Here is a 25,876-nt window from a genome sequence, read left to right as displayed (position 1 = left end):
ACCTGTTATTTGTTGGTGGTCTCCCATCTAAGTACTAACCAGGACTGGCCTTGCTTAGCTTCCAAGATCAGATGGGATTTGGTGCCTTTAGGGTATTTAGGCCCCATCACACATTTAAGCTTAGATAAGATCTGCTGCTTGTCCAGGCACTCTTCTTGGATACTGAGCCATTAATTTAAAAGACTCTTGATGTCCAAGGATTCTACATTCTAAACCACTTTTCCTGTGAAGCCATCATCAAATCATTTTTATTTGTAATAATTAAATTTGTAATTTAAGTAACTTAAATTAGTAAGTTAAAGGGATTTTTAAAAAGTAAGTGGCATTTATACAGGTCTTCAAAATGTATTTATCTACTTGTATCTTTACAACAATTCTGTAAATGTATATGCCTGAATTAGGAACCAGAACCAGCTGGTTGAAAAAGTCACTTCACAAAGGTCATCCAATTAATTTATATCAGAGGGTAAATTCAAGCCAAGGACTTCCTAATTCAGGCACTGTAACAGTGCTTATCAAACATGCTGGAACACATCCATCTAATTCAGTAAGTGTTATTCAGTTTTTAAATACAACAAATTGATACAAAAAAGTTGAAAGAATGACAGTGGTTCTACAATTGTTGGGGAAACCAGCAAAGATGCCAGATGTCTTTTGTTTTATAGAGATGGTCAATTATTGTCTGACAGCAGACTTAGCTTCACAAAAAATAATGGCTTTCCTTAGGACACTTCCCTTTATTTATACCTCAGTAGTCTGTCAACTAGCGGGAGGTAAAGAATTTCTGTGGAATTCAGTGTGGCCTACAGTATCAGGGCATCTTCTTTAGCAGTAATGTTTATGTACTTAGCTTCTAAATTATCTGTCTATTTAACATTATGTTCTTCTAAATGATAATGATATTCATAAAGGATCAGAAGACCCAGATTTCTCTCATGTACATAGATAAACATGTGGCCTCTTGAAATTATTGGACTGTAACACCTTGATCTATTTCCATTCACCATGTTGGGTATGGCTGCTGGCAGCTGCAATTCAACACTATTTGGAGGATCACACACTTTCCACCACAAGTATATGCAATGATAGTTTATCAATGGTTCCTCTGAACTCCAGGAGTTTCTGGATGAAATGGATTATCCACATCTGTTTCAATCTGAACTCAGGCTTGGTTATGTATGGAACAGAGATAGTTTTGGTCAGCTTGATGGATAACCTATGCCAGGAGCTAGAGGGGAAAGTGTGTTCCAGTTGGTTGTGCTGGACCAATTGGTAGCTTTCGATACCATCAACCATGGCATACTTCTGGGTCTCCTTGCTGTGATGGGATTTGAGGGCACTGTTTTTCAGTGGCTTCATTCCTTCCTGGAGAGTCAAACCCAGAGAGTGGTGATGGGTAACTCTTATTTGGCCCCTTGGTTGCTGGCCAAGGGGTCGCTAAGGGTTCAGTTCTGTCCTTCATACTATGTAACGTATACATGAAGCTATTGGGAGAGGTTTGCTGGAGTTTTGGGGTTTGGTTCCATCAGTATGTGGCATCCTATTATACCTGTCCACTACAAGGCAAGGTTCAAAACTGGTGCCTGTCATTAGTAATGCACAGATGAAGGCAAACAAATTGAAACTTAATCCACACGAGACGGTTGTGTTCCTGGTCAGTCAAAAGAGAGATCAGGAAATATGTATTCAGTGTGTGCTGAATGGGGTTGCACTCCCTCTGAAGACACAGGTTTGCAGGTTGGGTGCACTCCTGGAGTCTACTCTAAAGCCTAGAAGCCCAGGTTTCAGTGGTGGCTAGGAGTGCATTTGCACAGTTAAAGCTTGTGCACCAGCTGTGCCTGATCCTCAAGACGTCAGATCTGGCTATGGTGACGCAAGCCTTAGTTACATCCCACTGGATTACTGTCATGTGCTGTCTTTGAAGACTGTTTAGAAATTTCAATTGGTTCAAAGATCTGCAGCCAGATTGCTAACTGGAACTACAGTGGTACCCCGGGATACGAATTGATCGCGTTACGAAATTTCCGGGATACGAAAAAAATAGATAGGAAAAAACTGTTCTGGGTTACGATACTTTTTTCGGGTTACGAAAAAAATATCGGCGCGAAATTCAAATGCGAAGCGCGGCTAGCGGCTTTCCAGCCGCTAGCCGCGCTTCGGAAAAAGCCTTTTCGGGTTGCGAAATGTATCGGGTTACGAACGCCACGGCGGAACGAATTAATTTCGTAACCCGAGGCACCACTGTAGCTACAAAGATCACACCCTTATTGCAACAGTTTCACTGACTGCTGTTTCATTTTTGGGCACAATTCAAAGGGCTGGTTTTGACCTATCATGCCTTATACAGCTCAGGTATAGATTATTTGAAAGACAGTATTTTCCCTTATGAACCAGCCCATGATTTGAGATCTGTTGCGGGGGGGTGGGTGGGGTCCTTCTATCTGTTCCACCACCTTCATAAGTATAGCTGGTAGAAAGATTTTTGAGATTGACCAGGTCTCATGCGGCCCATCTGTGATATATTTTAGGTCAGATGTTACATGACTGCTGCATGACTCCTGCTTATCGCCATGTTGTTATTAGCAAACTACAGGGTGGTAATCATTATGAGATTATTTCCACTGTCCCATTATGTACATCAAGTACAACACTTTATTACAATAATGAATGACACAACTATAATAGTTAAAAATGGCAGGCATGTATATCCCTGGGTGATCTTACCCATTTTCAAATACTGTATATACTCATGTATAAGTCTAGAAATTTAGGTCACAAAATGGACCCCAAAAACCTGAGTCGACTTATCCACGGGTCAATGTAAGTAGTGTATCTTAACTCTTATTTGAAAGAAGGAACCATCCCCTGGTGAAAATCAGGAGTATAATATATGAAGCACCGACCCCCTCTACTCTCTCATTCACCCAGCCTTAAGAGTAGTAAGCACACAGAGTTATGTTTGATGGACTTTTGTATGTTCTTTGACATTGTTTTGCTTTGCTTCATCCTTTAGATCCTTTGCTATGTGCCTCTAAATTTTACCCTTGACCTATCTATGGGTCATAGCAAAATCCTTATTTTTGGCCCTGAAACTTGCCCTCGACTTATACATGAGGTCGATTTATAGTTGAGTATATATGGTACTCTTAACATTGCTCCACAATATTGCAAAGTTCTCCTTGAGAACGTCTCTGCAAGATATATTGCTCTCCTTGCTATTATTCCAATGTGGTCCAAAATAGCAAAGTTGCAACTTGGCCACTTCCCCCTTGCCCCACAAACAAATCCATAAAAATAAACATTTTCTATCTCAAATTGTTTCCTTATTATATCCTTTAAGTTCTCATAGTATTGGACTTTCTCCTTTGCAGCATTTTCTAAAGTATCCTTAGCACTCTCCCATCTTACATATTTTTTAAAAAATATGTTGTTAGAAATAATAATAATAATAATAATAATAATAATAATAATAATAATAATAATAATAAAGATTTATTTCTGGCCTGCCCTATCACAGAGAATCTGGGTGGGTTTCAACAGTAAAATATTGAGTCCTGATCTAAATAAAATAAAATAAAATAAAATATTTATTTATATACCACTTTTCTAAAAAATCAAAGCGGTTAACAACAAGTGCAATTCACAACAATAAAGCAACATCAAACATTAAAAACATCTACGTCATCTCATAAGCAACAATAACACCAATAACAATAAAAACCAAAACACAAGACAGCTCAACAATGCTGTCTGGAGGAGAAGGGGAGCATCACAGGAGTCAGGAGTCAGGGTATGCCTGCTCGAAAAGGTGTGTTTTCAACCCCTTCCTGAAGCGGTCTAAGGAGGTGATCGAGCGGAGCTCGTCGAGAAGCGAGTTCCAGAGTTTTGGGGCCGAGTTGGAGAAGGCCCTCTGGGTGGTGTAGCCAATCTGACCTCTGGAACCTTCAATAAATGCTTCCCGGCAGATCTGAGTGTGTGGGGTGGATTGTATGGGGAGAGGCGGTCCTCTAAGTACCCTGGGCCCAAGCCATTTAGGGATTTATAGGTGATAACCAACACCTTGTATTGCGCCCGGAAGTGAATAGGCAGCCAATGAAGGTCTTTAAGGACCGGTGTTATGTGACTGGCCCTGGATGTGCCAGTGACCAGTCTTGCTGCCATATTCTGCACCAATTGCAGCTTCCGGGTATGGTACAAGGGTTGCCCCATGTAGAGCGCATTGCAGAAATCCAAACGAGATGTTACCAGAGCATGTACTATTGTTTCAAGGTTCCCCCGGCCCAGGTAGGGACGCAGCTGGCGTATCAGCCGAAGCTGATAACAGGTGCTCCTGACTGTTGCCTCCACCTGAGATGTTAGGTGGAGCGACGAGTCAAGGAGCACCCCAGACTGCGTACTGAGTCCTTCACAGGAAGCGTGATTCCGTTCAGGACAGGTGGAAACACCGCCATCCCTGGGCCAGGAGAACCTATCACGAGTACTTCCGTTTTCTCTGGATTCAGGCTGATCTGGGAAAAAGGCAGGTTAAAAATAAATAAATAGATAGATAAATAAATAGTAACCACCAGCACCTCCACCACCACCTCTAAAATTCTTCAAATGGAATGAGAGATGCCATCTAACAACTTTAATATCACTAAATTACAGTGGAGGCTTCCCATCTGTGGGAGGTTTGGTCCTGTGACGAATGGCAAAAACCACAGACACTCAAGCCCCCATATTATTCAGTGATGCCATTGAATAAAATGGGGCTAGAAGCTTTGTGGGCAGTCAAATTCACAGACTGCCAGTCTGCTGATACAGAGCGTCCATTGTATTGGCATCATCACTTTGATCATATAATTCTTCTGTTTCACTAGAACACCAATTGTTATCACCAGTGTTAAACACTCTGTTACACCAGAACTGCCACACCATTATTGATTTGAACCTCTATTAACCTACAGGTAAATAAGGCCCACTTATAATGATGGTTTTAATGCTGCATATATTTTCCATATTGCAAATAGCAACTGCTCCACAACTGGGACTATGGGAAAGAAAGTTTTATACCCATTTACTGTCACGGGTTTCACAAAGATTGCTGGTCTGAAGCTAATCTTCAGGCAGTTTCTATTAGCAGTTTGTTTTAAAGATAATAATAATAATAATAATAATAATAATAATAATAATAATAATAAATTAATTTTTACCCCGCCTTTCCATAGTTATGATCAAGGCGGCTTACAAAATTTAAAACATTACAATACAAGATAAAAATTCAATATAAAAGTTAAAAGCATCACTACAAGGAACAGGAACAGGAAATCAATTAAATACACATGTGAAGGGCAAAGAGAATACAAAAAGAATACAAAAAAAAAAAAAGATACAAATGAGGTTAAGCCATGTCATATGGAGCTTGGCCTAAACATATACTATATGGAACATCATCACTACTTTCAAAACATTTGGCATTTGCCATTATTTTCAGAGAAGTATCTTCACTTCAAGTGTTCTTAAAAACAAGTTAGTAAATCAGTATCTTAGCAAATCTGCTTGGCCACATATGATCCAGACTTGCAAATTAACTCCATGTCTCAAGTATTTCCTTACCTACTTTCTTGAAAACTCATTCACACAATTGTCATCACTAAATTATTTAAAGCTCCTTTTCAGCTCCTTATTTTTCTTGTTTTCCCTTTCTCTTAATTTGTGAGCCTGCCATCTCACAAGCTACTTCTTTTCCACCAGATGCATTTGTATCTGTAGCCTATTAATCCCATTGACATTAACTTATTCTGCAGCTTTGGTTTCCTTATCTTTACTGTGTCCTTGTCTGGTTCCCTTCCTTTCCATTTCTAGCAGGGTATTTCCCCCCCCCCCCACTTCTTTTCTCCCAGACTTTGAATAACCTTTGTGAAAAGAATTAAGAAGAATTCAATTCTTGCTTGCTCATATTAAGCACTTTCATAAGAATTGCTGACTGGAGACCTTTTCTTAAAATTTAATTTTCAAGGGTTCAGCTGTCACTCATTATTGTCCATTCCTTTAAACTTTTCTTTCTTTTTCACATTGCTCTTTGGATTTTTTTTGAAACCCATCTCACTTGTAGAGAGTTATCACAAATTCATGCTCCTAGAGGCACTGAAAACTTAGAAAACTACTCTTAGAAGAGCTACTCTTTTTTCCCCTCTTTCTCATCCAGAACTGTCTCCAGCATTGGTGGGTATATATAAGAACTGATATCTTAATTGCTAATTTTCTTTCTCCATCCCTTTTCTATCATATGTCACATTTAACTGAAGACTATATCTTCTGTGCATTAACATAAAACCAGTATAAACTAATCTTTCATATGTTAATTCGTTTATCAATCAAATGTGTACTTATTCTATAGTTCAACAGGGGATGTATACAATATTCAATGGTAGGACACATCACCCAACTCAAATCAAATGCCAGCTGCCTCATGTATTTAACAATATTTTGATGTACCTCAATGAGCTTTCCAGAAGAAAAAAGGTCAGAAGTTACCACTATGAGTGTGAACTCCATGAGATTTATACATCTAGTGCAAAATAGAAGATCAGGACAAATGCAAGATATTATACTTCTTCCAACTGAAAGCCTGAGCAAATGTTAATTGTGGTCACTGCTTTGTTTCCATGTGAACCTGCATATGCCTCTGATTGCACAAACTGGTGTGTGCATATAAGTCTGTAGATGAGTGTTAGCAAAGCCCAAATCATCACAGGGAACAGCCAACAACTGCAAAACAAAACAACCATCTGGAAGATTGATGTAGGCTACACACACATACATTTACTTACTAACAACCATCTTTACTTTATGTTCTATAAATCTGATTATTATCTAGCTGACATTAGCTAGCAGTACCATGTGTGCAGTTATGGGAATGATTCAGCAACGGTATAATCTAAGTTCACTGTCCTAAGAAGCAGAAGGATACAAAAGGAATTAAGAACACAGGTAGTGAAATGTGGTAGCTACCACCTAGGTTCATACTCTGAGTATTCAATATAGGTTGCCGTTTAATCTCACACATTGTTTTTGAGAAGTAGATCTCAGAATAAAAACTCACTTCATAATTATATTTGTGCTTCAGATTCCAGCGACAGATAGGACATTGCCCAGAAGGATTTGGAGGAGTTGGAGCTTCCACAACTTCCAGAACTTTGCCTTCAATCTAGGAAACAGAGCACAGCCTGATTAGTGTGGGCAGAGATCTAGAATTCATACTTTTTGATATGCTTCGGACTGTTGCTGGATTTCCAACATGTAAACTCAAATGTGTAAAATCTCAGGAAAAGAGCAGCTAACCTCAGCTGCTACTTAGAATACAGCAGAGAAGATACTTGAATACAAAATTCATAGCTCAGTTTCAAACAGCATCAGGATTCTTACATGTGCCATCAGTTTCAGAAATATTAAAAGGTTTGCATACCAGAATAAGATATAGTTTTTGTAAAATATATTTCTTATGCCATGAATTCCATGGCAAATGTTCAAATAAATTATGGCCTGTTTCCCCCATCTCTGTTTTGTTTCTCTCCAGTCCATTTAGTTACAGTAGCTCCTACTTCAGAATGAGCAGTTAAGGAAGCAAGCCAGAGACATGCCACGGTTATAGGTTCAGATGGCACAGCAAGCCATGGCTTAAATAAGCCAATTTCTAATCCAGCAACACAGCATGGTTTCAGATTGTGAGTTGAGGATGGTTAACCTGGCATGTTAGCAGGGAAGAGCTCAAACATCAAAAATCAGTATTCAACAAAATATTATGGCTTCTTGTGATTTGCAAATGCAGTGAAGAAGTCAACTGCTGACAAGGAGGACTCTAATTCACCCTGGAGAAAAAAAAATGTACAGATAGCTATAACATTATTAATAACAAGGCATGATTTAAGATTGCCACATTGAAGACATCAGTGAACTTGGATTCACATGTTGCAGAAGCATGAAGCTGTCTCCTTTTATTAACAGCTATAGCAAAGTGATGCTTCTCCCATTTGTTATCACTGCAGTAGTATCTATAATAACTAGGATAGTTGCCTGAAACATACCTTTCCAAAGCCTAGTTCAGATTTGTATTTAAAGAGTCTAACGCAGTGGAGTTCATAGCAATTCCCTTGGGAAGCACATTTCAATCTCCTAGCGTATTTGACAAGAAAAAGCATTTCCTGACATTCAGCTTCTATATTCTTTCTCTTTAAGGAGACCTGCAAACTTTTTTTAAAAGAAAAAAAAATCCAGTTCTATCCCACTTGACACAATTGTAACAACATAATTTTCTCAATCTTCAGTTAAGAACTAGGGGTGGTCAACTTGCTGATGTTGTCAGGCAACTCTCATAAAACAAGCTAGACTACTTAATAGTGAGGAATGCTGGAAATTACAGTCCAACAACATCTTGAAGGCCTCTAGTCGCTTACCCAAACTGTAGGAAGCTCAAAACTAGATGCAGTGGGCTTGACGGCCACAAACCTGGAAAGGTTATGCACATTACAAATAATGACTACTTTTGTAAAGGTTAAAGTCATACTTTTATTGTTACATGACTATCCACTAATAATGCAAGAATGATGGGAGGGACGGGGACAAGAAGGTCTTATTACTATCTTGTGAGGCTTCTAACACTATTTAGCACAACACAGCTATACGTCAGCATTGTTACACTGGATCCCACAGTTGTATAATGTTGTGCAATGGTGTCAAGGCCTTTAGTTCTGCCACTAGGCAATACACATTACAGTAAGGACTGCAATTAAGCACCTCTAAACAGTGATGGTGAACCTTTTACAGACCGAGTGCCCAAACTGCAACCCAAAACCCATTTATTTATCACAAAGTGCCACGTTTCTCTGGCTTTCTAGTAATGAACTCTGGCAAACTCTGTGCTGGGGTGACAGAGTGTGTGCCCACAGAGAAGGATATGCGTGCCACTTCTGGCACACGTGCCACAGGTTCACCATCACTGGAACATGCTTAAATAGCTGCACAGCTATTTTTATGCTAGTGTAGCACCACAACAAGATTCCAACTTAAAAAGTCTGCCTTAGTGTAAACCAGGGGTATGCAGCCTTTTTGAGCTGGGGGCCGGGTTGCGGTCCCTCAGACAACTGGGGGGGGCCGAAGCCAAAAAATAAATAATTAATTTAAAAAAAAATTAAATAAATAAATAAACCGGTACAAATGTAGGACAAAATTTTCAAATGGAGGACACTTTTAAAAAAGTGGAGGACACACAAAAAATTGCTGATTTTTTAAAAAATGTTAATATAAATGCATGTTTCGGAGGCTTCTATAGACAATTACCCCCCTTGTCCGCCGCTTGCCCCCCTTGCCCACCTCCTCCTGATAGGCCAAAGGCCCCACGGCCTCATGCGAGAGGCCAAAGGCTCCGGCGGCAATCGGTGGCAGGACCAGGCTGGGGCCGGTCCCAAGGCCTTGCCGGGCCGCATCCGGCCCGTGGGCCGTAGGTTGCCTACCCCTGGTGTAAACTGTGAACATTATGGAAATTGGCCACCAGTAGGCAGTTCATGAAGGGCTGTTAATTTAGGTAGCCCCCCCCCCCCCAATCATGCATAGCCAGTTTTTCTGCCACATTCATTTAATGCCACACAGACAACCCCAGAGTCAAGAAATCAAATCTCTAGGATATGAGAATCAACAGCCATCCCCACTGTTACACTGGGGGCAAGAAACTGAGGGGGAGGCTACAAAAAAGTGGGGCGTGTGCTAAACCTGCAACAAGAAGAAAGGACATATTGGGTACTAAAGACAGGATTATTTACAGTGAGTTGATGGATGGTGTATTTATGATTGAGGAATTCAGAATACATTGTTTGCAGAGGACTGCATGTCCTAAAAGGACATTAGTGGACCATACTGGTGAACTGTGAGTGGTACAGTGCATACTTTACCTAAGAGGTAATCTTTATCTAAGGAGTTTCAATTAACAGGACTATGAAAAAAACATGGAATGAGAGCCTACAGCTACCAAATGGTGAAAACTGGACTTCTAGTTTGAAAATATTATGCTTATACTCCCAATTTGTGGTATTCTTATATGATAAATACTATGTTCATATCATTTGGCACTCTTACCAATAAAGAACCCAAGCAATATATACTCTTTTTTCTTGCCTGTTCCCATAGGTATGACAAGGAAAGAGTCATTTCTATTTAGTCAAAAGTGCTTTAGGATTTAATTATATGTTTCATATAATATCATTACACTTGCAATATTTTTTAATAGTTGAAAGGTACCAGGTTCATTTTGTATAAGCATCCCAGAGAGTTATGCTGACATGTGGCAAAAATGATATCTGAATGGTTACTAGTTGTTTTTTTTAAGTGTCCAACAATGTTTTGTGTGAAGCTGTTTACCAAGGGCAGTTATTTTGCAACTCTTTCCAGAAAGAGAATAATTCTTTTCTCATGCTTTTTCTCTTCTAAATGAAGTTGAAAGATATCTTGGAAGTTGTTTACTCCAATTCACTACCAGTGCAGTTACCTTGTAACTACAATATCTCTCACAGATGGTTGTCCAGATGCAGCTTAAATATATTTAATAAACAAGAGGCTACATCCTCTTGAGACAGTCAATTCCACTTTCAATCGGCTCATACTGTTAGGAAGTGTTTTAAAATTAAACAGGATTGAATTCCCTGCAACTTCCACCAAATGGTTCTAGTCCTTCCCTTTAGCAGTAGCTGAGAACAAGTTTGCTCCATCATCTGCATAACATACCAAAAGGCAACTGTATAGCTCAAAACACATCTATTCTCATAAAAAATAAAATAAAAATATAATTTTCTACAACACGGCTGGACAGCATCCTCTTGCCCCTGATAAATATAACTGCCGTCATTAACTTGTTCTACCTCTCCACTATTGAGGGACCAAAATTGAGGGACCAGCTTTTAAAAATCTAGTCTTATGTAGGAGGATGGCTATCTTGAAATGATTTACTCAAAAGATGAAGTAAAAAGTATTCTCTGTTTCACAGATGTTAAAACCTGTATCTATTAATGTAACACAAGTTATTACTCTGGAATTAATACAGCTAGTTTCCAAGTACCCCAAACTGATTTAACATGGTTATTAGTACACAAGAAACCTATTAAAATGTATATTAAAGTTATCTGGCTCAAAAACCTAACAGTTCAGAGAGCAAAATGTTTTATTTCACTACTCAAAATGTAATTTGAGTTACTCTAGAAAAGCCCAGAAGATCAAAGCTAATGTCCATGCCCTCACCACAAATTTCTTCACAGAACTCCAGAAAGTGCTACATGGAGGTAAATGTACCTTTCTCACAAGATTTTGGCTTTATTTACTTTTCCACCAGACATTTATGATGCCAATGAGAAAAGCAAAGTGTTCTGACAAACATCTTCAAATTCCACTTATAAATCAGGAGCAAAATAAAATCAAAGTGACTGACCTCACTTATAAAACATATTTGATTTCATCTGTGCTACATCCTCAAGATCACAGAATATTCTTTTTCCTGTGGATACATTCATCCACCAAACCACAGATGGAAATTTTAGAGAATTATCTCCACATTATATTGCCCTTTTGTATGTCATTAATATCTTAATATCTTTACTATGAAATACTGAATTACAAGAATCTATCATTTACTATACTATATTGTAATAGCCTTGGAAATTTAACTTGGGAGTGCCTCAGAATTGAATAAAAACCAACTCAAATATAACACAAGTATCAGAACACCTTCATTTCTGGAGTGCTTTGCCTTGTCTTCTCTCAATCTACCCTTGTGTGCAGAGAAACTGGCATTTTAAGCAGGGATAATTCTGACTCCAATGCACTGTATGCTTTTTTTTTTTTTAAATTCTGTAGGACTCTGGTCTGTTTTCTATCAGAGAACACCCTTCCTTCAGAGAACTTCCTTATATCCTGGAATGATGTCAGCATTTTAAATAATATTAACATAATAATCATAAACATTTTCTATACCCCCTTGCCAAAGTATAGCTCAGATAGGGAAATTTTTTAGTTCCATATAACAGGAAATAATCTATACAAGAGCTCCTCATTTTGGTGCCTGCCAGATATGTTGGAGCACAACTTCCACCATTCCCAGCCAACATCGCCAAGTTTGGGGACAGTGGATGCAGTAAATGTCACCCTATCTTACAGACTCAAGGTACTTGGAATTTCTGCCCATAGCTTATCGAGATTTTTTTTAAAAAGTGACTTATTAGCATTTTATTCATTGTCATTCTTTTTTATGATGACATTCTCTACCGACTAATTTATGTATTTATTTATGGAATTTATATGGTCTCCCACTCACACCAAACCAAACCAAACCAGACAAAACCAAAACCACCACTAATGGAAAACGAGACTGGGATCTGCAAGTGTCTAGAAGGCCTGGGAAAATAAAAGGGATGTGTGAAAGATAAGCACCTGGAAGATTAGTCTGGGGAAGGAGTTTGTTCCACAAACAGGAAGTTACAGTTGAGAACACCCTCATTGCTTCATGGTTTTTGTAATTGCCACATTTTCCATGTAAATGCACAACAACATCAAGTTTCCATATTAGTATTTTATATTTAATATGATCTAGATCACAATATAAGTATAGCTTACCCTCAAGAAAGCAGTGAAATGGAATGTAGCCACATTAAATCCCATTTTATTGTTTTCCTGGGACTAAAGTTTATTGAACTTTTGCACCTTGTCCCAACAAATTTCTCAGACAGCATTTAAAGGGAGAATTGTTTAAAGTGGAAGAAATTCATGGTAATTTTGAATTAAAAGCAACCAAACACTGCCTTTTACAGAAGAAACTCTTTGAACACCAATCAGGTAATAAATGTATGTGGCTGAAGGAGCAAAGTAATATACTGTATAGACATCCATTCAATATAAGTGCATGGATATCATGCATGGCAAAGAAAAAAAAAAGAGAGCTGGGATGAGAACAGTGGAAGAACAAGAATATTAGAGCAAAATAGGAGATGTAGCCAGAGGACAAGTATGTTTTGATATGGCTACTCCCATACTCAATCCTTGCTTTTACCTTATATTTTATAAGCAAATGATTTAGCAAAGTGTCAGTACCACAGCACAGTATACCGTTTTCATAATTAGAAATTTTAATTCCATGTCATATTAAACACATGCTTTTATTCATTACTTCATTACATTGTTAAGAGTGCCTTGCAGAAGATTTAACAGAAAAGACTGTTTGTTTTTATTTACAGTAAAAAAAAATATTTTGCATATTCATTGTATTGGGTATCTTCTATAAATCAAATAGTAACAATGTAAATTATATCTATTTTAATTTCAGATTATAAAACAACAAAATGTGGAAATGCCACATTGGGGGAGAAGGGAAAACCTCTGCAAGGCCCTGTATATCTGGTTAACATTAAAGCATGATGCTGTTGCATTCTCTCCACATGCCCTCAAAAGTATCAAAAACCTAGACGAGAGGCAGCTCATTTCAATTCTGCACAAAAACAAAAGCTCTTAAACACATCAGCAAATGAATATATTCCAAAAGCTTGCCTCGTAATATTTCTAGGTAATGGTGTCACTGAGATGTGGTTCTTTCCCACACCAGCTTCTCTACTGTTCCAAAAGCCTTCCTTCAACTATGTATAACTGTTCTAAAACTGTAGGCATCCCTGCCCTCTCACACATTTCTTCCAGTGAGGCAGCAAGGGCCTGAAATGGAAGCAACTGGGAAATAACAGATGTTCAAGAGGAGAATGTAAAGGTCATCTCTGCAATCTCTTAGAAAAATCATTGTAACACAAAATAAGAAACCTTAATTTACATTGTTTATTCACTCAAGATTATTCATTCACATTTGTCCATGCAAACAAATTTGCTGTTTTACAAACACAAGGATTTGCCATTCAGAAAGGATAACAGATATACTTACAACAGTTGTGTTCCCTTCCGTAATTTCTACAACTGTAGATAAAAAGAAAATAACAGCAAGTTAAATATTTGAATCCCATTGTGGGAGAAAAGTGGGATATATGTCCAATTGTGTGCACTTTTGTTCAGTAAAGAAAATGTGCCCATAAGAAACATGGAGGAGTCCTAATTAAAACTGGTGTAATTTGGAAAACAACAACAACACTTTGATCAAAAATTATTTATAAAGATTATTCACACACTAGGTTATTTCTGCAGTGTTTTGGACCTCAGAGGCCCACTTTGGTACGTCTGCAAAAAGCTCTGAAGATTGCTCATACCCATCATAAACTGGACATGACAATCAGGCTAGGAAATGGAAGTGTCAACACCGCCACTTTGTTTTGTATTCTTGTGTACACTTCAGTTATTGAGGCCTGAGAAAGGCCATCCACCACTTCTTTTTTGCCACAAAAAGGTGGTCTGGCAGAGTTTGGGGATTGCAGACAGGGCCATACTTTGGTCATGCCTGTCCTAGACTTTTCAGGTGTTTTCAGTACTACTGATTTAAATAGTGGTCCTATATATTACTAGAATTAGGGCCACTTCATTACTCATGTCCCAGTTGAAAGGAAGGTGACTAAAATGGTGAAGGTTCTGGAAACTATGCCCTTTGAGGAAAGACTTAGTGAGTTGGTAACGTTTAGCCTGGAGAAGAAACAGTTAAGAGGTGATATGACAGCCCTGTTTAAGTATTTGAAGGGGTGTCAGATTGAGGATGGAGCAATCTTGTTTTCTGCAGCTCCAGAGACTAGGACCCGGAAGAATGGATGCAAACTACAGGAAAAGAGATTCCACCTCAACATTAGGAGGAACTTCCTGAAAGTAAGGACTGTTCGACAGTGGAAGACACTCCCTCGGAGTGTAGTGGAGTCTCCTTCTTTGGAAGTTTTTAAACAGAGGCTGGATGGCCATCTGTCGGGGGTGCTTTGATTCTGTGTTCCTGCATGGCAGGGGGTTGGACTGGATGGCCCTTGAGGTCTTTTCCAACTCTATAATTCTATGATCTTAGAAAGTTTCACCCAGTAATTACCGTGTTGCTTTTTTGGCACCAGTCAGAAAAGCAACAGTAAGAATTACTTCCCCGTATTTCATACTCTCAAGACTTTGAGATGTAAATATAATCATACTATTGTATACTGATCCTATGATTTTGTTGACTTCAACCATTTTGTATTTACATTTTGTCTGTTTTATTCTTTGTGGAAACCTTATGTTTTTATCTGTGTAAACCCTAACTGAAATGCATATAAAAATATTTAATAAGCAGCAGTAGGCAAATGATCACCAGTTGTTTGTTATGCAAGTTTTTGGCATAGGCACAGTGTCGCAATGTTCCAAAGATCTATAGTTTTGAATACTATAAACTGGGACAAATTACAGGGAAAACTATCACCTTTACGCCATACATATAGAGTTCTTAGGTATATTGACCTATTGGGGTTGCCTATCATCCAAACAAACAAACAAACAAACAAAACAAAACAAAAAAAAAATCAACCCAAACTAAAATGAAACGAATAACAAACCCAAGAACTCCAAAACAAACAAGGTTTTTCCTTCCAGTCTCTTCCACTTGCCTTGTTGCCACAAAACAAGGGGCCATAGTAATTTATACCCTTCCTCACATATTTTACACTGCAGAATAAAGCTTGGGAAAATTATATTTTAGACAAATGCCCAAATGGCTGGGTCATAGTGGTTATTCTGGGAGTTGTAGTAAAAAAAGTAACATTTCAATGCTTTGCTCCAGACATAAGTAAGACAACACTTGGCCTTGTCCCACATCCAACCTGCCCTTTTTGCTAATCTGTGGTGCTTTACAGACCGCCCAAAACGAGCAGTCTCGCGCCGCTGCCGGTTGCTGCGTCTGGGAACTGCAGCAGCCAAACCGTGCGGTTCCCAGGCGCAGCAAGAAAGAAGCGCCAAAATGGCGCTTCTTCCTGCGCCCCGGAAGTGGCGCCGCAAGGTGCGCACTCATGGCACCACTTCCGGTGCGCAACGTCCGGATGCTGCGCGTCCACGACATGAAAATGGCGGCGCCCATCTGTATGCGATGTTGCCACCATTTTGACATACTCGTTACGCATGAGGGGCAAGGCGCATCAGGAAGCGCCACCCCTCACGTGTAACGATGGCGTCTCATTGGCCCGTCTGTAACATGCCTGTGTTACCAGTTTGAGACTTTCTATGTACACTTAGGGTTGCTTAGCGCAACACACCAGTTTCTTGAGAAGAAGCAGTGAAAAATAGTTATGCTGTTTATTCTGCTTCACTGTTTTCATAATAAACAGAGTTTGAGCCATTTGTACCTGCCTTCCTACTAGCAACTACTTTTATAATGTGAGTTTTGTCTTCCTTCCTTCCTTAACCTGGTTAACTACATGGATTATTGGGAAAGGTCAGGACAGATGTCCAGAGAGGACTCAGATTATTCACTTTCTCTCATCTTCTAGAGACACAGAGAGGAAAAAGGACAGGAGAGAATGTAAGTAGGTGGAATGGTACTCCAGCTGAAAGTATGTGGAATTGTACTCCTGTTGAAACCACATGAAATGTGAGGCTCACCTGGTGGTACTTTTGGGGGGTGGGGGTGGTGTCCCTTCCAGTTTCCTGTCAACTCATGGCAACCCCATAAATTTCATACAGAGGTCATTTTGCCAATTCCTTCCTCTGAAATATAGCCTATGCCATCTGGTATATCTTGGCAGTCTCCCATCCAAGTACTAACCAGAGCTAACCCTGTTTAGTGTCCAAGATCAGGGGGAATCCGGTACCTTCAGAGTATTTAGGCTTGTTATGTTTGGAATAAAAACGAGGTATGTAGGATGGGTTTTTAGCAGTAAAGATTTGGGGGGGGGGGAATCCTAAATTAATAACCTTGCAACAGGACATTAAAACAGAGCTACAATTCTAAGGACAATACCAGAGGAGCAACTCCCACTGAGTGCAACTGGGCTGACTTCTGAGTAGATATATTTAGGGTTATAATGCACAGGGAGCCTTGCTCTGCTCTAACGTTGTTCCTTTTATAGGCAAACAAAGTCCAGTTGTTGTTATGTGCCTTCAAGTCATCTCCCAGGCCAGTGACCAGGCACCCACCCTCCTTTCCCAGGACATTTCAACCTCCATGTCCTCCGTTCTGATCATGACTAAGATGCTGAATTTACACTTATATGAGTATATTTAGCTTGCATTATGTCATGCCCTACATGTTCTCTAGAATGTCCTACATTCTTCTGTGGTTTGTCCTCCTTTGCAGTTAGGACATCTGCTCACTTTTCCTAAGGTGAACCTATCATGGGGTCTCCCCGGCAAGTCTCTTCAACGGAGGACTGGCCTTTGCCATCCTCTGAGGCTGAGAGAGTGTGACTTGTAATGAAATCTCTGCTTGGCAAGAAACAAGGACACAACCAGCCCCACCACGTAAAACACACTGCAGAAAAAACCCAGTTTGAGACCACTTTAACTGCCCTGGCTCAATGCTCTGGAATTCTGGGAACTGTAGTCCTGCAAGACATGTAGCTCTCTCTATCAGACTTCTGGAGCCACCACAAGCTGCAGGTCCCATAATTCCATAGCATGGGGCCAGGGGAGCTAAAGTGGTGTCAAACTGGGTTATTTCTGCAGCCATTCCAACCAAACAGGACACCACCTCAACCTACCTTCCTTGTGGTTCTCAATCTTTGACCTTCTGGATTCCTTGAGACTTCAACTCCCAGAATTCCTGAACGATGAGCATACTGGCTGGGGCTTCTGGGAATTGAAGTCCAAAACATCTGCAGGCCCAAAGGTTGAGAACCACTGGAAGACCCTCGCCTGCCCTTCCTCGCCCTGAGCCGCTGTCGTTGCTTTTTAAGCTCCTAAAGAAGGAAAGGAAGCGGCACTCACCCTGCCGGAGCCCGCGGGAGGAGATCCTGGCCCAGCCGCCCCCAAACAAGCCTGACACCAACTGCCTCCAGCCAGAGAAGAACAGAGACCTGGAAGCCGCCATTTTGTCGTTCCCTACCCGGCGCTCCCCCTTTCTCCGCTCCTATTGGTTGACCCGAACTCCATCCTGTTTTTCTATTGGCGGAAGAGCGCGCGGGGCCACATTTGGTATCCGGGGAGATTTGTGTGAGGAAACATTATGCAGTTCCTCAGGGAGGTCAAGGAGGGAAGTGTAAAGGCAGCCTTAATGAGGGACATAAAGGCTGCATCCACACTGGAGAAATAACCCTGTTTGGCACCACTTTAACGCTTTTCTGGCTCAAGGCTATGGAATTCTGGGAGTTGGAGTTTGTTGTGGGCCCTCTGGCACCGCGTTAAAATGGTGCCAAACAGGGTTATTTCTCCAGTGTGGATGCAGCCAAAGAAAGCAAAACTAATAATGACCAAGGAAGAGCTACATAATCTCAACCTAAAACAGTGAATTCAAAGACATGCAGGGCTATGACCACACATGCCCTTACTGCAAAGATGGACAAGGCACTGCAAAATGTAGGGCCTTCAAGGAAACATGTGGGGCATGGCCAAATAAAAGCTGGAAACACCCATATAATAACACGAGTTCATGTTTCCGAGGGCCAAAACAAGACTGCAGAAATAATCCAGTTTGAGACCGCTTTAACTGCCCCGGCTTAGTGCTAGGGAAACCTGGGAATTGTAGTTTATTATAATTATTAATTTTTATTGAACCCTTTACACACAACAAACATCAAACATAAAAATCTACAGCAATCATCCATAATTCACTTCCCACCATGCCACTTATTCCTTAATCTTTCTATCCCATCAGTTTCTTCTATCTTCTTTCCACCAACCTACCCTTTGCTTTTTGTTGTAGTTTAATCTGGCACCAGAGCGCTCTCGGCCGAATGCCTCGCAAAACTACAGTTCCCAGAATTCCTTAGCATTGAACCAAGGCAGTTAAAGTGGTCTCAAACTGGATTTTTTCTACGGTGTGTTTTAGCCCTTTGTCATGCTCAAAATGGAGAATGTTTTGGAATTCCAAAACAAGAGGGTTGAAATGTAGGGTGTGCCTTGGAAAAGGATGACAGCTGGTCCCACGGAAGACGTAGCCATTTTAGTCAGGGAAATCAGTATGCAAAGGGATCTTGCTGCACCTTTGAGATTACCTGAAAGAGAGAAGTTGGCAGGATGAACTTTCTAGGCTTCAGCCTACTTCAAGTGTCCAAATGCATCTGAGGAAGCAGGCTCGAGGCTATGAAGGCTTATGCTACCACTGTTTTTCAGTTGGTCTCAAAGGTGCTGCAAGATCCCTTTGCATACTAAAAATAGAGTTTATCACACAGGGGAAATCCTGTGCAGAAATGGGATTTAAAAGCTAGAAAAAAACTGCAAAAGCAGGTTGATTTTCACACACTTCGTTGTTAAATTTGTGTTGACTCGAATGGAATGTAAACAAAAGCCACTCCTTTTTACTGTGGGGATTTACTGAGAGTAAAAAGGAGTGGCTTTTGTCGACTTTCTGTCCACTTTCCTTTCAGGTTAGCACAATTTTAACAATGATGTGTGAAAACCAACCCACTTTTGCGGTTTTTTCTAGCTTAACCCCCAGTTTCTGCATGGGATAAATTCCAATGAGGAAATCAAAATAGTTGAAAAAGTCCCCATACCTTGGATCAGACACTGATCAGAACAGAGATTGCAGACTGCAATTAGAAGACTGGGATTGAAAGGCCAACTATGAAAAAACTAGACAGGATCCTAAAGTGTAAAGATATACAATTGAGCATTACAGTCAAAATAATCCAAGCCCTTGTATTTGCCATCACCCTGTGCAGATTGGGCAGTGAAGAAAGCAAATAAAAAGAAAATCAAGTTATTTGAGATGTGGTGCTGGAAAAGAGTGCTGAGGATACTGTGGACAGCCAAAAAGGCAAACAAATGGGTCCTTGAAAAGATTTATTTATTTCAAGGATTTATATCCCGCCTTATTATTTATTTATTTATTTATTTATATAGCGCTGTAGATTTGCACAGCGCTGTACATAAAACAATAAATATAAAAGAGTAAACCTGCCTATGGCGTACAATCTAAGAAATAATAGGATAATACATATAAAATACATAGCAATACAGGAAATGATTCAATAAAACAGGCAACAAAAGAACATCAAATAGCAAGTGACAATCATGCAATGCCTGGGAACGCTTCTCTGAACAGGATGGTCTTCCTCCCACAATGGAATTCAAGGCAGGTTACAACAATTTAAAAACGACCAAATAATAAAAAAAATGACAGAAGTAAAAATGTTAATTTACAGAAGTCAAAAACTTTTTATTAAGCATTATTAATATTAAAACATAGGTTAAAACACAGTTAAAACCAGCACAAGTAAAATTCAAGGCGGGTTACAATATCATAAAAAGACAAAGCTACAAAGATCACAAAGTTAAAAAAATAATTAAATACCACCAGCCTTAAAAAAACATAGGTTAAAAACAGCATAGGTAAAAACAGTAAAAACCATTAAAACAGTAAAACAGCACATCACATTATTCAAAGAAAATTCACCCTCCAAACGCCTGCCTAAATAAATATGTCTTCGGCTGTCAGTGGAAAGAAAGCAGGGAGGGGACCGACCTGACCTCCGGTGGCAGGGAGTTCCACAGTCTGGGAGCAGCCACAGAGAAGGCTCTCTCCCGAGTCTTCACCAAACCGCATTTGTGATGGTAGTAGGATTGGGAGAAAGCCCTCTTCTGCTCATCTTAGTGCCTGGGCTGGCTTTTATAGGGAGATACAAGCCATATAGGGCTTTAAAAGTCAAAACCAGCACCGTGAATTCTTCCCAGAAACAGACAGGTAGCCAGTGCAGCTGTATCAACAGGGGAGTGACATGATCCCTGTAGCCAGCCTCAGTCAGCATTCTGGCTGCCACATCTTGCACCCACTGCAGTTTCCAAACAGTTTCCAAGGGCAGCCAGAATGTGTTCTCTCTAAGAATCTCTAGGTCTTCCAGCACAGATGGTAGATATTGACCACAGAGTTACGCTGGAAGACCAGGATTTTCCTAGAGAGAACATAGTACTGTATATACTCGACTATAAGTCGACCTCATGTATAAGTCGAGGGCAAATTTTGGGACTGAAATTATGGATTTTGCTATGACCCATGGATAAGTCGAGGGTAAAATTTAGGGGCATATAGCAAATGATCTAAAGGATGCAGCAAAGAAAACACTGTCAAAGAACTTAAATTCCAGCAGACATAGCTCTTTGTGCTTACACTTAAGGTTGGATGGTTGAGAGAGTAGAGGGGATCAGTGCTTCCAAGACAGATTATACTCTTGCTTTTCACCAGGGGATGGTTCCTTCTTTTATTTAAGAGTTAAGATATAGTACTTACATTGACCCGTGGATAAGTCAACTCAGGTTTTTGGGGTTAATTTTTTCACCTAAATTTCTAGACTTATACATGAGTATATACAGTAATTAAATTTGTGAATAATCAAAGCCGCAAAACTCAAAGCCGCAAATGTGGAGGGCCAACTGTACTGGATATCCCATGGCATTTCTGGGAAAGCAAAACTAATGTATATATTAAATTGACTTGAAGGTCAGGAATATTTATGTGCACATAAAGGACCTTCAGATATCTGGGTACAATTTCATTGTCTAGTCCTATTACTTTTTACCATCCAGCCTCTTAGTCTCCACTCCAGTCAATTTTTCATTTGCTTTTAACTCACTAACTTGAGAGAAAAATAGTTCTTTTGCATTTTCAGGTTGTGTCTGAAACCATGAAGACTAGAAACATCTTTAAAAGATTCTTACAACACAAAGAGTTTGATTCTGGTGGGCTGAAAGAGCTTCATGTTTCAACCAGATATACCAGGGGTAGGCAACCTTTTTGAGCCGGGGGCCGGGTTGCTGTCCCTCAGACAACTGGGGGGCCGAAGCCAAAAAATAAATAATTAACTATTTTTTTTAAAAAATTAATTAAATAAATAAGCCAGGACAAATGTAGGACAAAATTTTCAAATGGTGGACACTTTTTTTAAAAAAGTGGAGGACACGCGAAAAAATTTGCTGATTTTTAAAAAAATGTTAATATAAATGCATGTTTCTAAGGCTTCTATAGACAATTGCCCCTGCGCGGCGGCAATCGGCGGCAGGACCGGGCTGGGGCCGGTCCCAAGGCCTTGCCGGGCCGCATCCGGCCCGCGGGCCGCAGGTTGCCTACCCCTGAGATATACAGTATATTATATGGTCATATATGTTCCATATTCTTGAGCAAACATGTATATTATCGCTGACGTATATTGCACCAGTTACTTTGAAGTAGATAACCATGATTTGATCCAATGTTTGACCCACCCATTGGCTTGATTTGATGGTGTCTTGTGGCAATCATACACAACTGGTTATGCCTTAATCTACTCTATGCAGCATAATTTCTCTATTTATTTGTCACACTTTACTCCTAAATATGGATTATACCATCTAATTTAATGCAAATCAACTGTTCTCATAGGAAATCAGAACCAGAGGACGGCCAGAACATTTCTTTTTCATTTGTTACTTTACTAATCTGATCAGGGAGCATTTTCTGTCATGACTATCAAGTGTAAATAATTCAGACTTAAGGCTACAAGCTGTATGCCAATTTGGGAAGAAGCCCGTCATATATTTTGTGAGCTTATTATAGTAGTGATATTTTTTCACCATTCTAAACTTAGAAAAACCAATGATTTTTAAAAAAGTTTCTCAAACCTTTTTATTAAAAACTAACTGGTGATTATTTTAGATACTACTTGTGTATTGCAAGAAGTAAAAAAAGTGTTTGCTTCTTAAGTATCAGAATATTTTAAAGGCATTATCAAAACAAGTTCTCTTTATGATTTTGGGAAAAATAAATGTGGAGAAGTTTGATCTCTAATTCAATATGCAAGAAATTGCCTTTGTTTTCAAGTGCTGTTGACTGAAAAAGGTACATTAAAAGCATAATGAATTATTGCTGAAGAGACTGTTGATTTTTTCTCTCTGTTCCTGATGAATTTGTTTTCTATTGTGAAAAAAATGATGTCTTCTACTTTTTTTGGGTAAACTACAATGAAAAGGGGAAAACCTTAAGGAAACTGGTGAAGCAACTGAGTATCAATAATTCTAGATTATGAGAAAAGCAGAGTTTGAAAAGTTACTTTTAAAACTTAATTTCTTCTGTTGCTCCTTAAGGTGTTTAAAATGTGAAATGCTGCTATTAATTATGATGGTGGTAAAAGGTTACTTCTTATATTACTTGTTGCCCTCTTTGCTACTTTCCCATTACTTTCTGTTACCTTTCTGTCATAAACACTGAAAATTCACAGTCAAAATGCCTATTGAATTTATATTCTATTTTCTTATGCAATGAGATCCAAGGCAGTTTATAGTAATTTAAAGCAAGATTAGGTTAAAATTTTATATTACAAAAGTTAAAAAGAATGAAGTAACAGTATTATTTTAAAACCATGGGTAAAAACAGTTTAAAAAATGAAAATGTCCTTTAAAGTAGTGTTTAAAATGATTAGAAATTGCCACTCATTAAACAAGAGAAATAAAAATCAGATCAATTGCACTATTTCATTCTGCTTTTTGTGACTTTTGCTTTTTGATTGGTCCTTCGGCAGTAGTTCCATGCCAACTGCACAAAGCTGACAAAATATCTGCTTTGTGTTATTAACAAGGCAATAACCATATTGGGCCAATTTGGTATTATTCCACGGTCAGACATTTAAAATCATATATATTATTTACATATGTTTGTATAATTGTGATTTTGTTTTGAGAATTCTAAAATGGCCAACAAAAATAATAGAAGAAACATGGTCCCATGAAGTCTGGCACAGTGGATTACAAATGTAAAAGGCAAGTTGTGCCATTCTCATTCTGGACATCGAAACTGACTGGCTCTGTGTTTCATATTAAGGGTGTTTGCTTCCAATTACAGAACCCAACTTTTCTTACCCACCCTTTCCCATGCTTGGCCAGTAGTAATGAATGGCATGTGTATCCCTGGCAGGTCCCTCCATCAGATCTGAGAGTGTTGAACTAGTAGCTTTTCAGACAATTCCTAATTAAAGAAGAGAGCCGGAAAAACACTGGATGTTAGGTCAGCCAGCTCAGGTTAGTACGCCCCGTGGGACATTTTCTTTTCCTTTCAAGGTCAGTACTCTGCTAGTATTATCAAACAGTTCTCCAATTTGAAAAACTTTGGAAATAAAAAGGAAGTGGGCTGCCAGGTAACTACTCTATTTTTGACGTCATAACTTTTCATTACGGTACTCTTAGATGCCTACAGGAGAAATATAATGGTTTGGTCCATGATTTTTCCAGTTATAAAACTGGTAGGTCAGCCTTCTCAGCTTGCTGCCCTTCCAACATGTTGAGCCAGCAAGCGACTGGAACCACTGGCTGGAGGTGATGAGATGTACAGTCCAACACATCTGGAGATCTCTGGATTGAAAAAAGGCTGGTGTAGTTTATGAATGAACACTGGGGTAGGCAATTGCAGTGAGTCCAGAGGTTAGGTTTTTGTTTTTGTTTTTTTGTCCTGGAACCCTCTGGAGGCTGTATGGACTACTACAGTGTGAAAAAAAATGGAAAACAAAGAAAACAAAAGGGGAAATGGATGGTAGTCCTCTTCTGGTTTTGAAAAACTGAGGTTTTTAAATAGTAAATTGCTGAGGTGTTGTGTGTTGCAACCTATCTAAAGTGTGAATAGCTATTCTTTGGAGGTTATCACATGTGAGGAATTGCTGGAATCTTCTTATCAGTTCAAGCTATACTGCGTAATGGCATGGAAGCATGGAATATATATTTGACCATATTAATCCAGCATAGAAAAACTCTATAATTCTGATGAAGACTACTTGAGTGTCGAAACGGCCACAGAGAACTCCGGAGGTAGCAGTCAAAAAGGACTTTAAAAGGACTTTTGCTACCAGTACAAACCATATGTTACATCCTCATGCTACTGTGCTGCAAGTATCTTCAATGATTTTCCCCCCAGACCTTTTATTGGATTCTGTTGATGTAGCATTAGAAAAATTTCACTGCCAAAACAGCATACGTTTATTTCATGGACCTGGTTCATTATTGACTTTCACAATGAACACAGTGTTATTCATGTGTATACTGTTGAGTGTTTGTGACCATTGAGTTTCGATATTGTGAATATAGACATATATGTTTTATGAATGAGATACGTCCTTGTTTCTGTTTTTCCAAACATTTGTATATATCATTTGTTGTTTCCCTCTCTTTTTGACTATTGTGGAGTAAGCTTGCTGCTCGTTGTTTGTGTATGTGGTAGTCTATCACACAATAATGTTAAACCCCATGATTGCATTCAGATTGCCATTTGATTATACTTACAATTTACCTTGTCTGATAAACTCCTTTGAGATTTCTAGGAGAGACCATTTATCTTCTTTTTAGTGAGCAGAAGAGGGACAGTCCAAGGAGTTTCAGGGCTTGGGGAGGATACATGAAAAGCCTTGGGAGAGGGGCTGCATGCACCCCAATTCTTAAACAATTTACTGGGATAAATTTGATTCACTACAATGGCACTTGGAAGAGTAAAATGACAAAGATAAGTTCATAATTTTCCAGGGAGCATTTTTTTTACACAAGTACTTCACAGTATCATGTTTTTGTGTATCCTTTCTGTCTGATGAAAATGATCCTACATTTAGAACATCTAACAAGGAGTTTAGCTTCCATTTTGCTTTAGGAGAGTGTTTAAAAAGCCTACAATGAGGAATAATAGTGGGAAATTTGAACAGAGAAGTGTGACACATTGAGTAGGGGAAAAAAAACCCGAACAAGCCCCACAGTGGAAAAGTAGATAACTCACTTGAAAACAACATGTTTATATTTCCAACATTTCTTGATTCTCCCAGTGGATGTGGTT

General features: G+C 39.2%; 1 protein-coding gene and 1 long non-coding RNA gene across 3 annotated transcripts in view; one reads left to right on the top strand and one right to left on the bottom strand.

Moving 5' to 3' along the window:
• Positions 1 to 18,019, bottom strand: part of MRPS18A (mitochondrial ribosomal protein S18A) — a 36,006-nt gene extending 17,987 nt beyond the window's left edge. Inside the window, exons 1-3 of one of the 2 annotated variants that reach the window (XM_042438596.1) lie at positions 17,869 to 18,013; positions 13,940 to 13,971; positions 7,085 to 7,189 (exon numbers count right to left, since the gene is read on the bottom strand). In XM_042438596.1, coding sequence (XP_042294530.1) covers positions 7,085 to 7,189; positions 13,940 to 13,971; positions 17,869 to 17,971 — 240 coding nt within the window. In that variant the 5' untranslated portion in view covers positions 17,972 to 18,013. Of the gene's footprint in view, positions 1 to 7,084; positions 7,190 to 13,939; positions 13,972 to 17,868 lie in introns of both variants that reach the window. The other variant, XM_042438604.1, reaches the window with a different exon arrangement.
• On the top strand, positions 14,750 to 21,849 carry LOC121914859. The gene is made up of 3 exons (XR_006100595.1): positions 14,750 to 14,802; positions 16,379 to 16,465; positions 21,708 to 21,849. It is a non-coding gene; the product is annotated as an uncharacterized LOC121914859 (long non-coding RNA).
• The last annotated feature ends 4,027 nt before the right edge of the window (positions 21,850 to 25,876 follow it).

This window comes from Sceloporus undulatus, chromosome 1 (assembly GCF_019175285.1).
Source record: "Sceloporus undulatus isolate JIND9_A2432 ecotype Alabama chromosome 1, SceUnd_v1.1, whole genome shotgun sequence".
NCBI classification, from domain to species: Eukaryota; Metazoa; Chordata; class Lepidosauria; order Squamata; family Phrynosomatidae; genus Sceloporus; species Sceloporus undulatus.
This window is presented reverse-complemented; position numbering and strand designations above follow the sequence as displayed.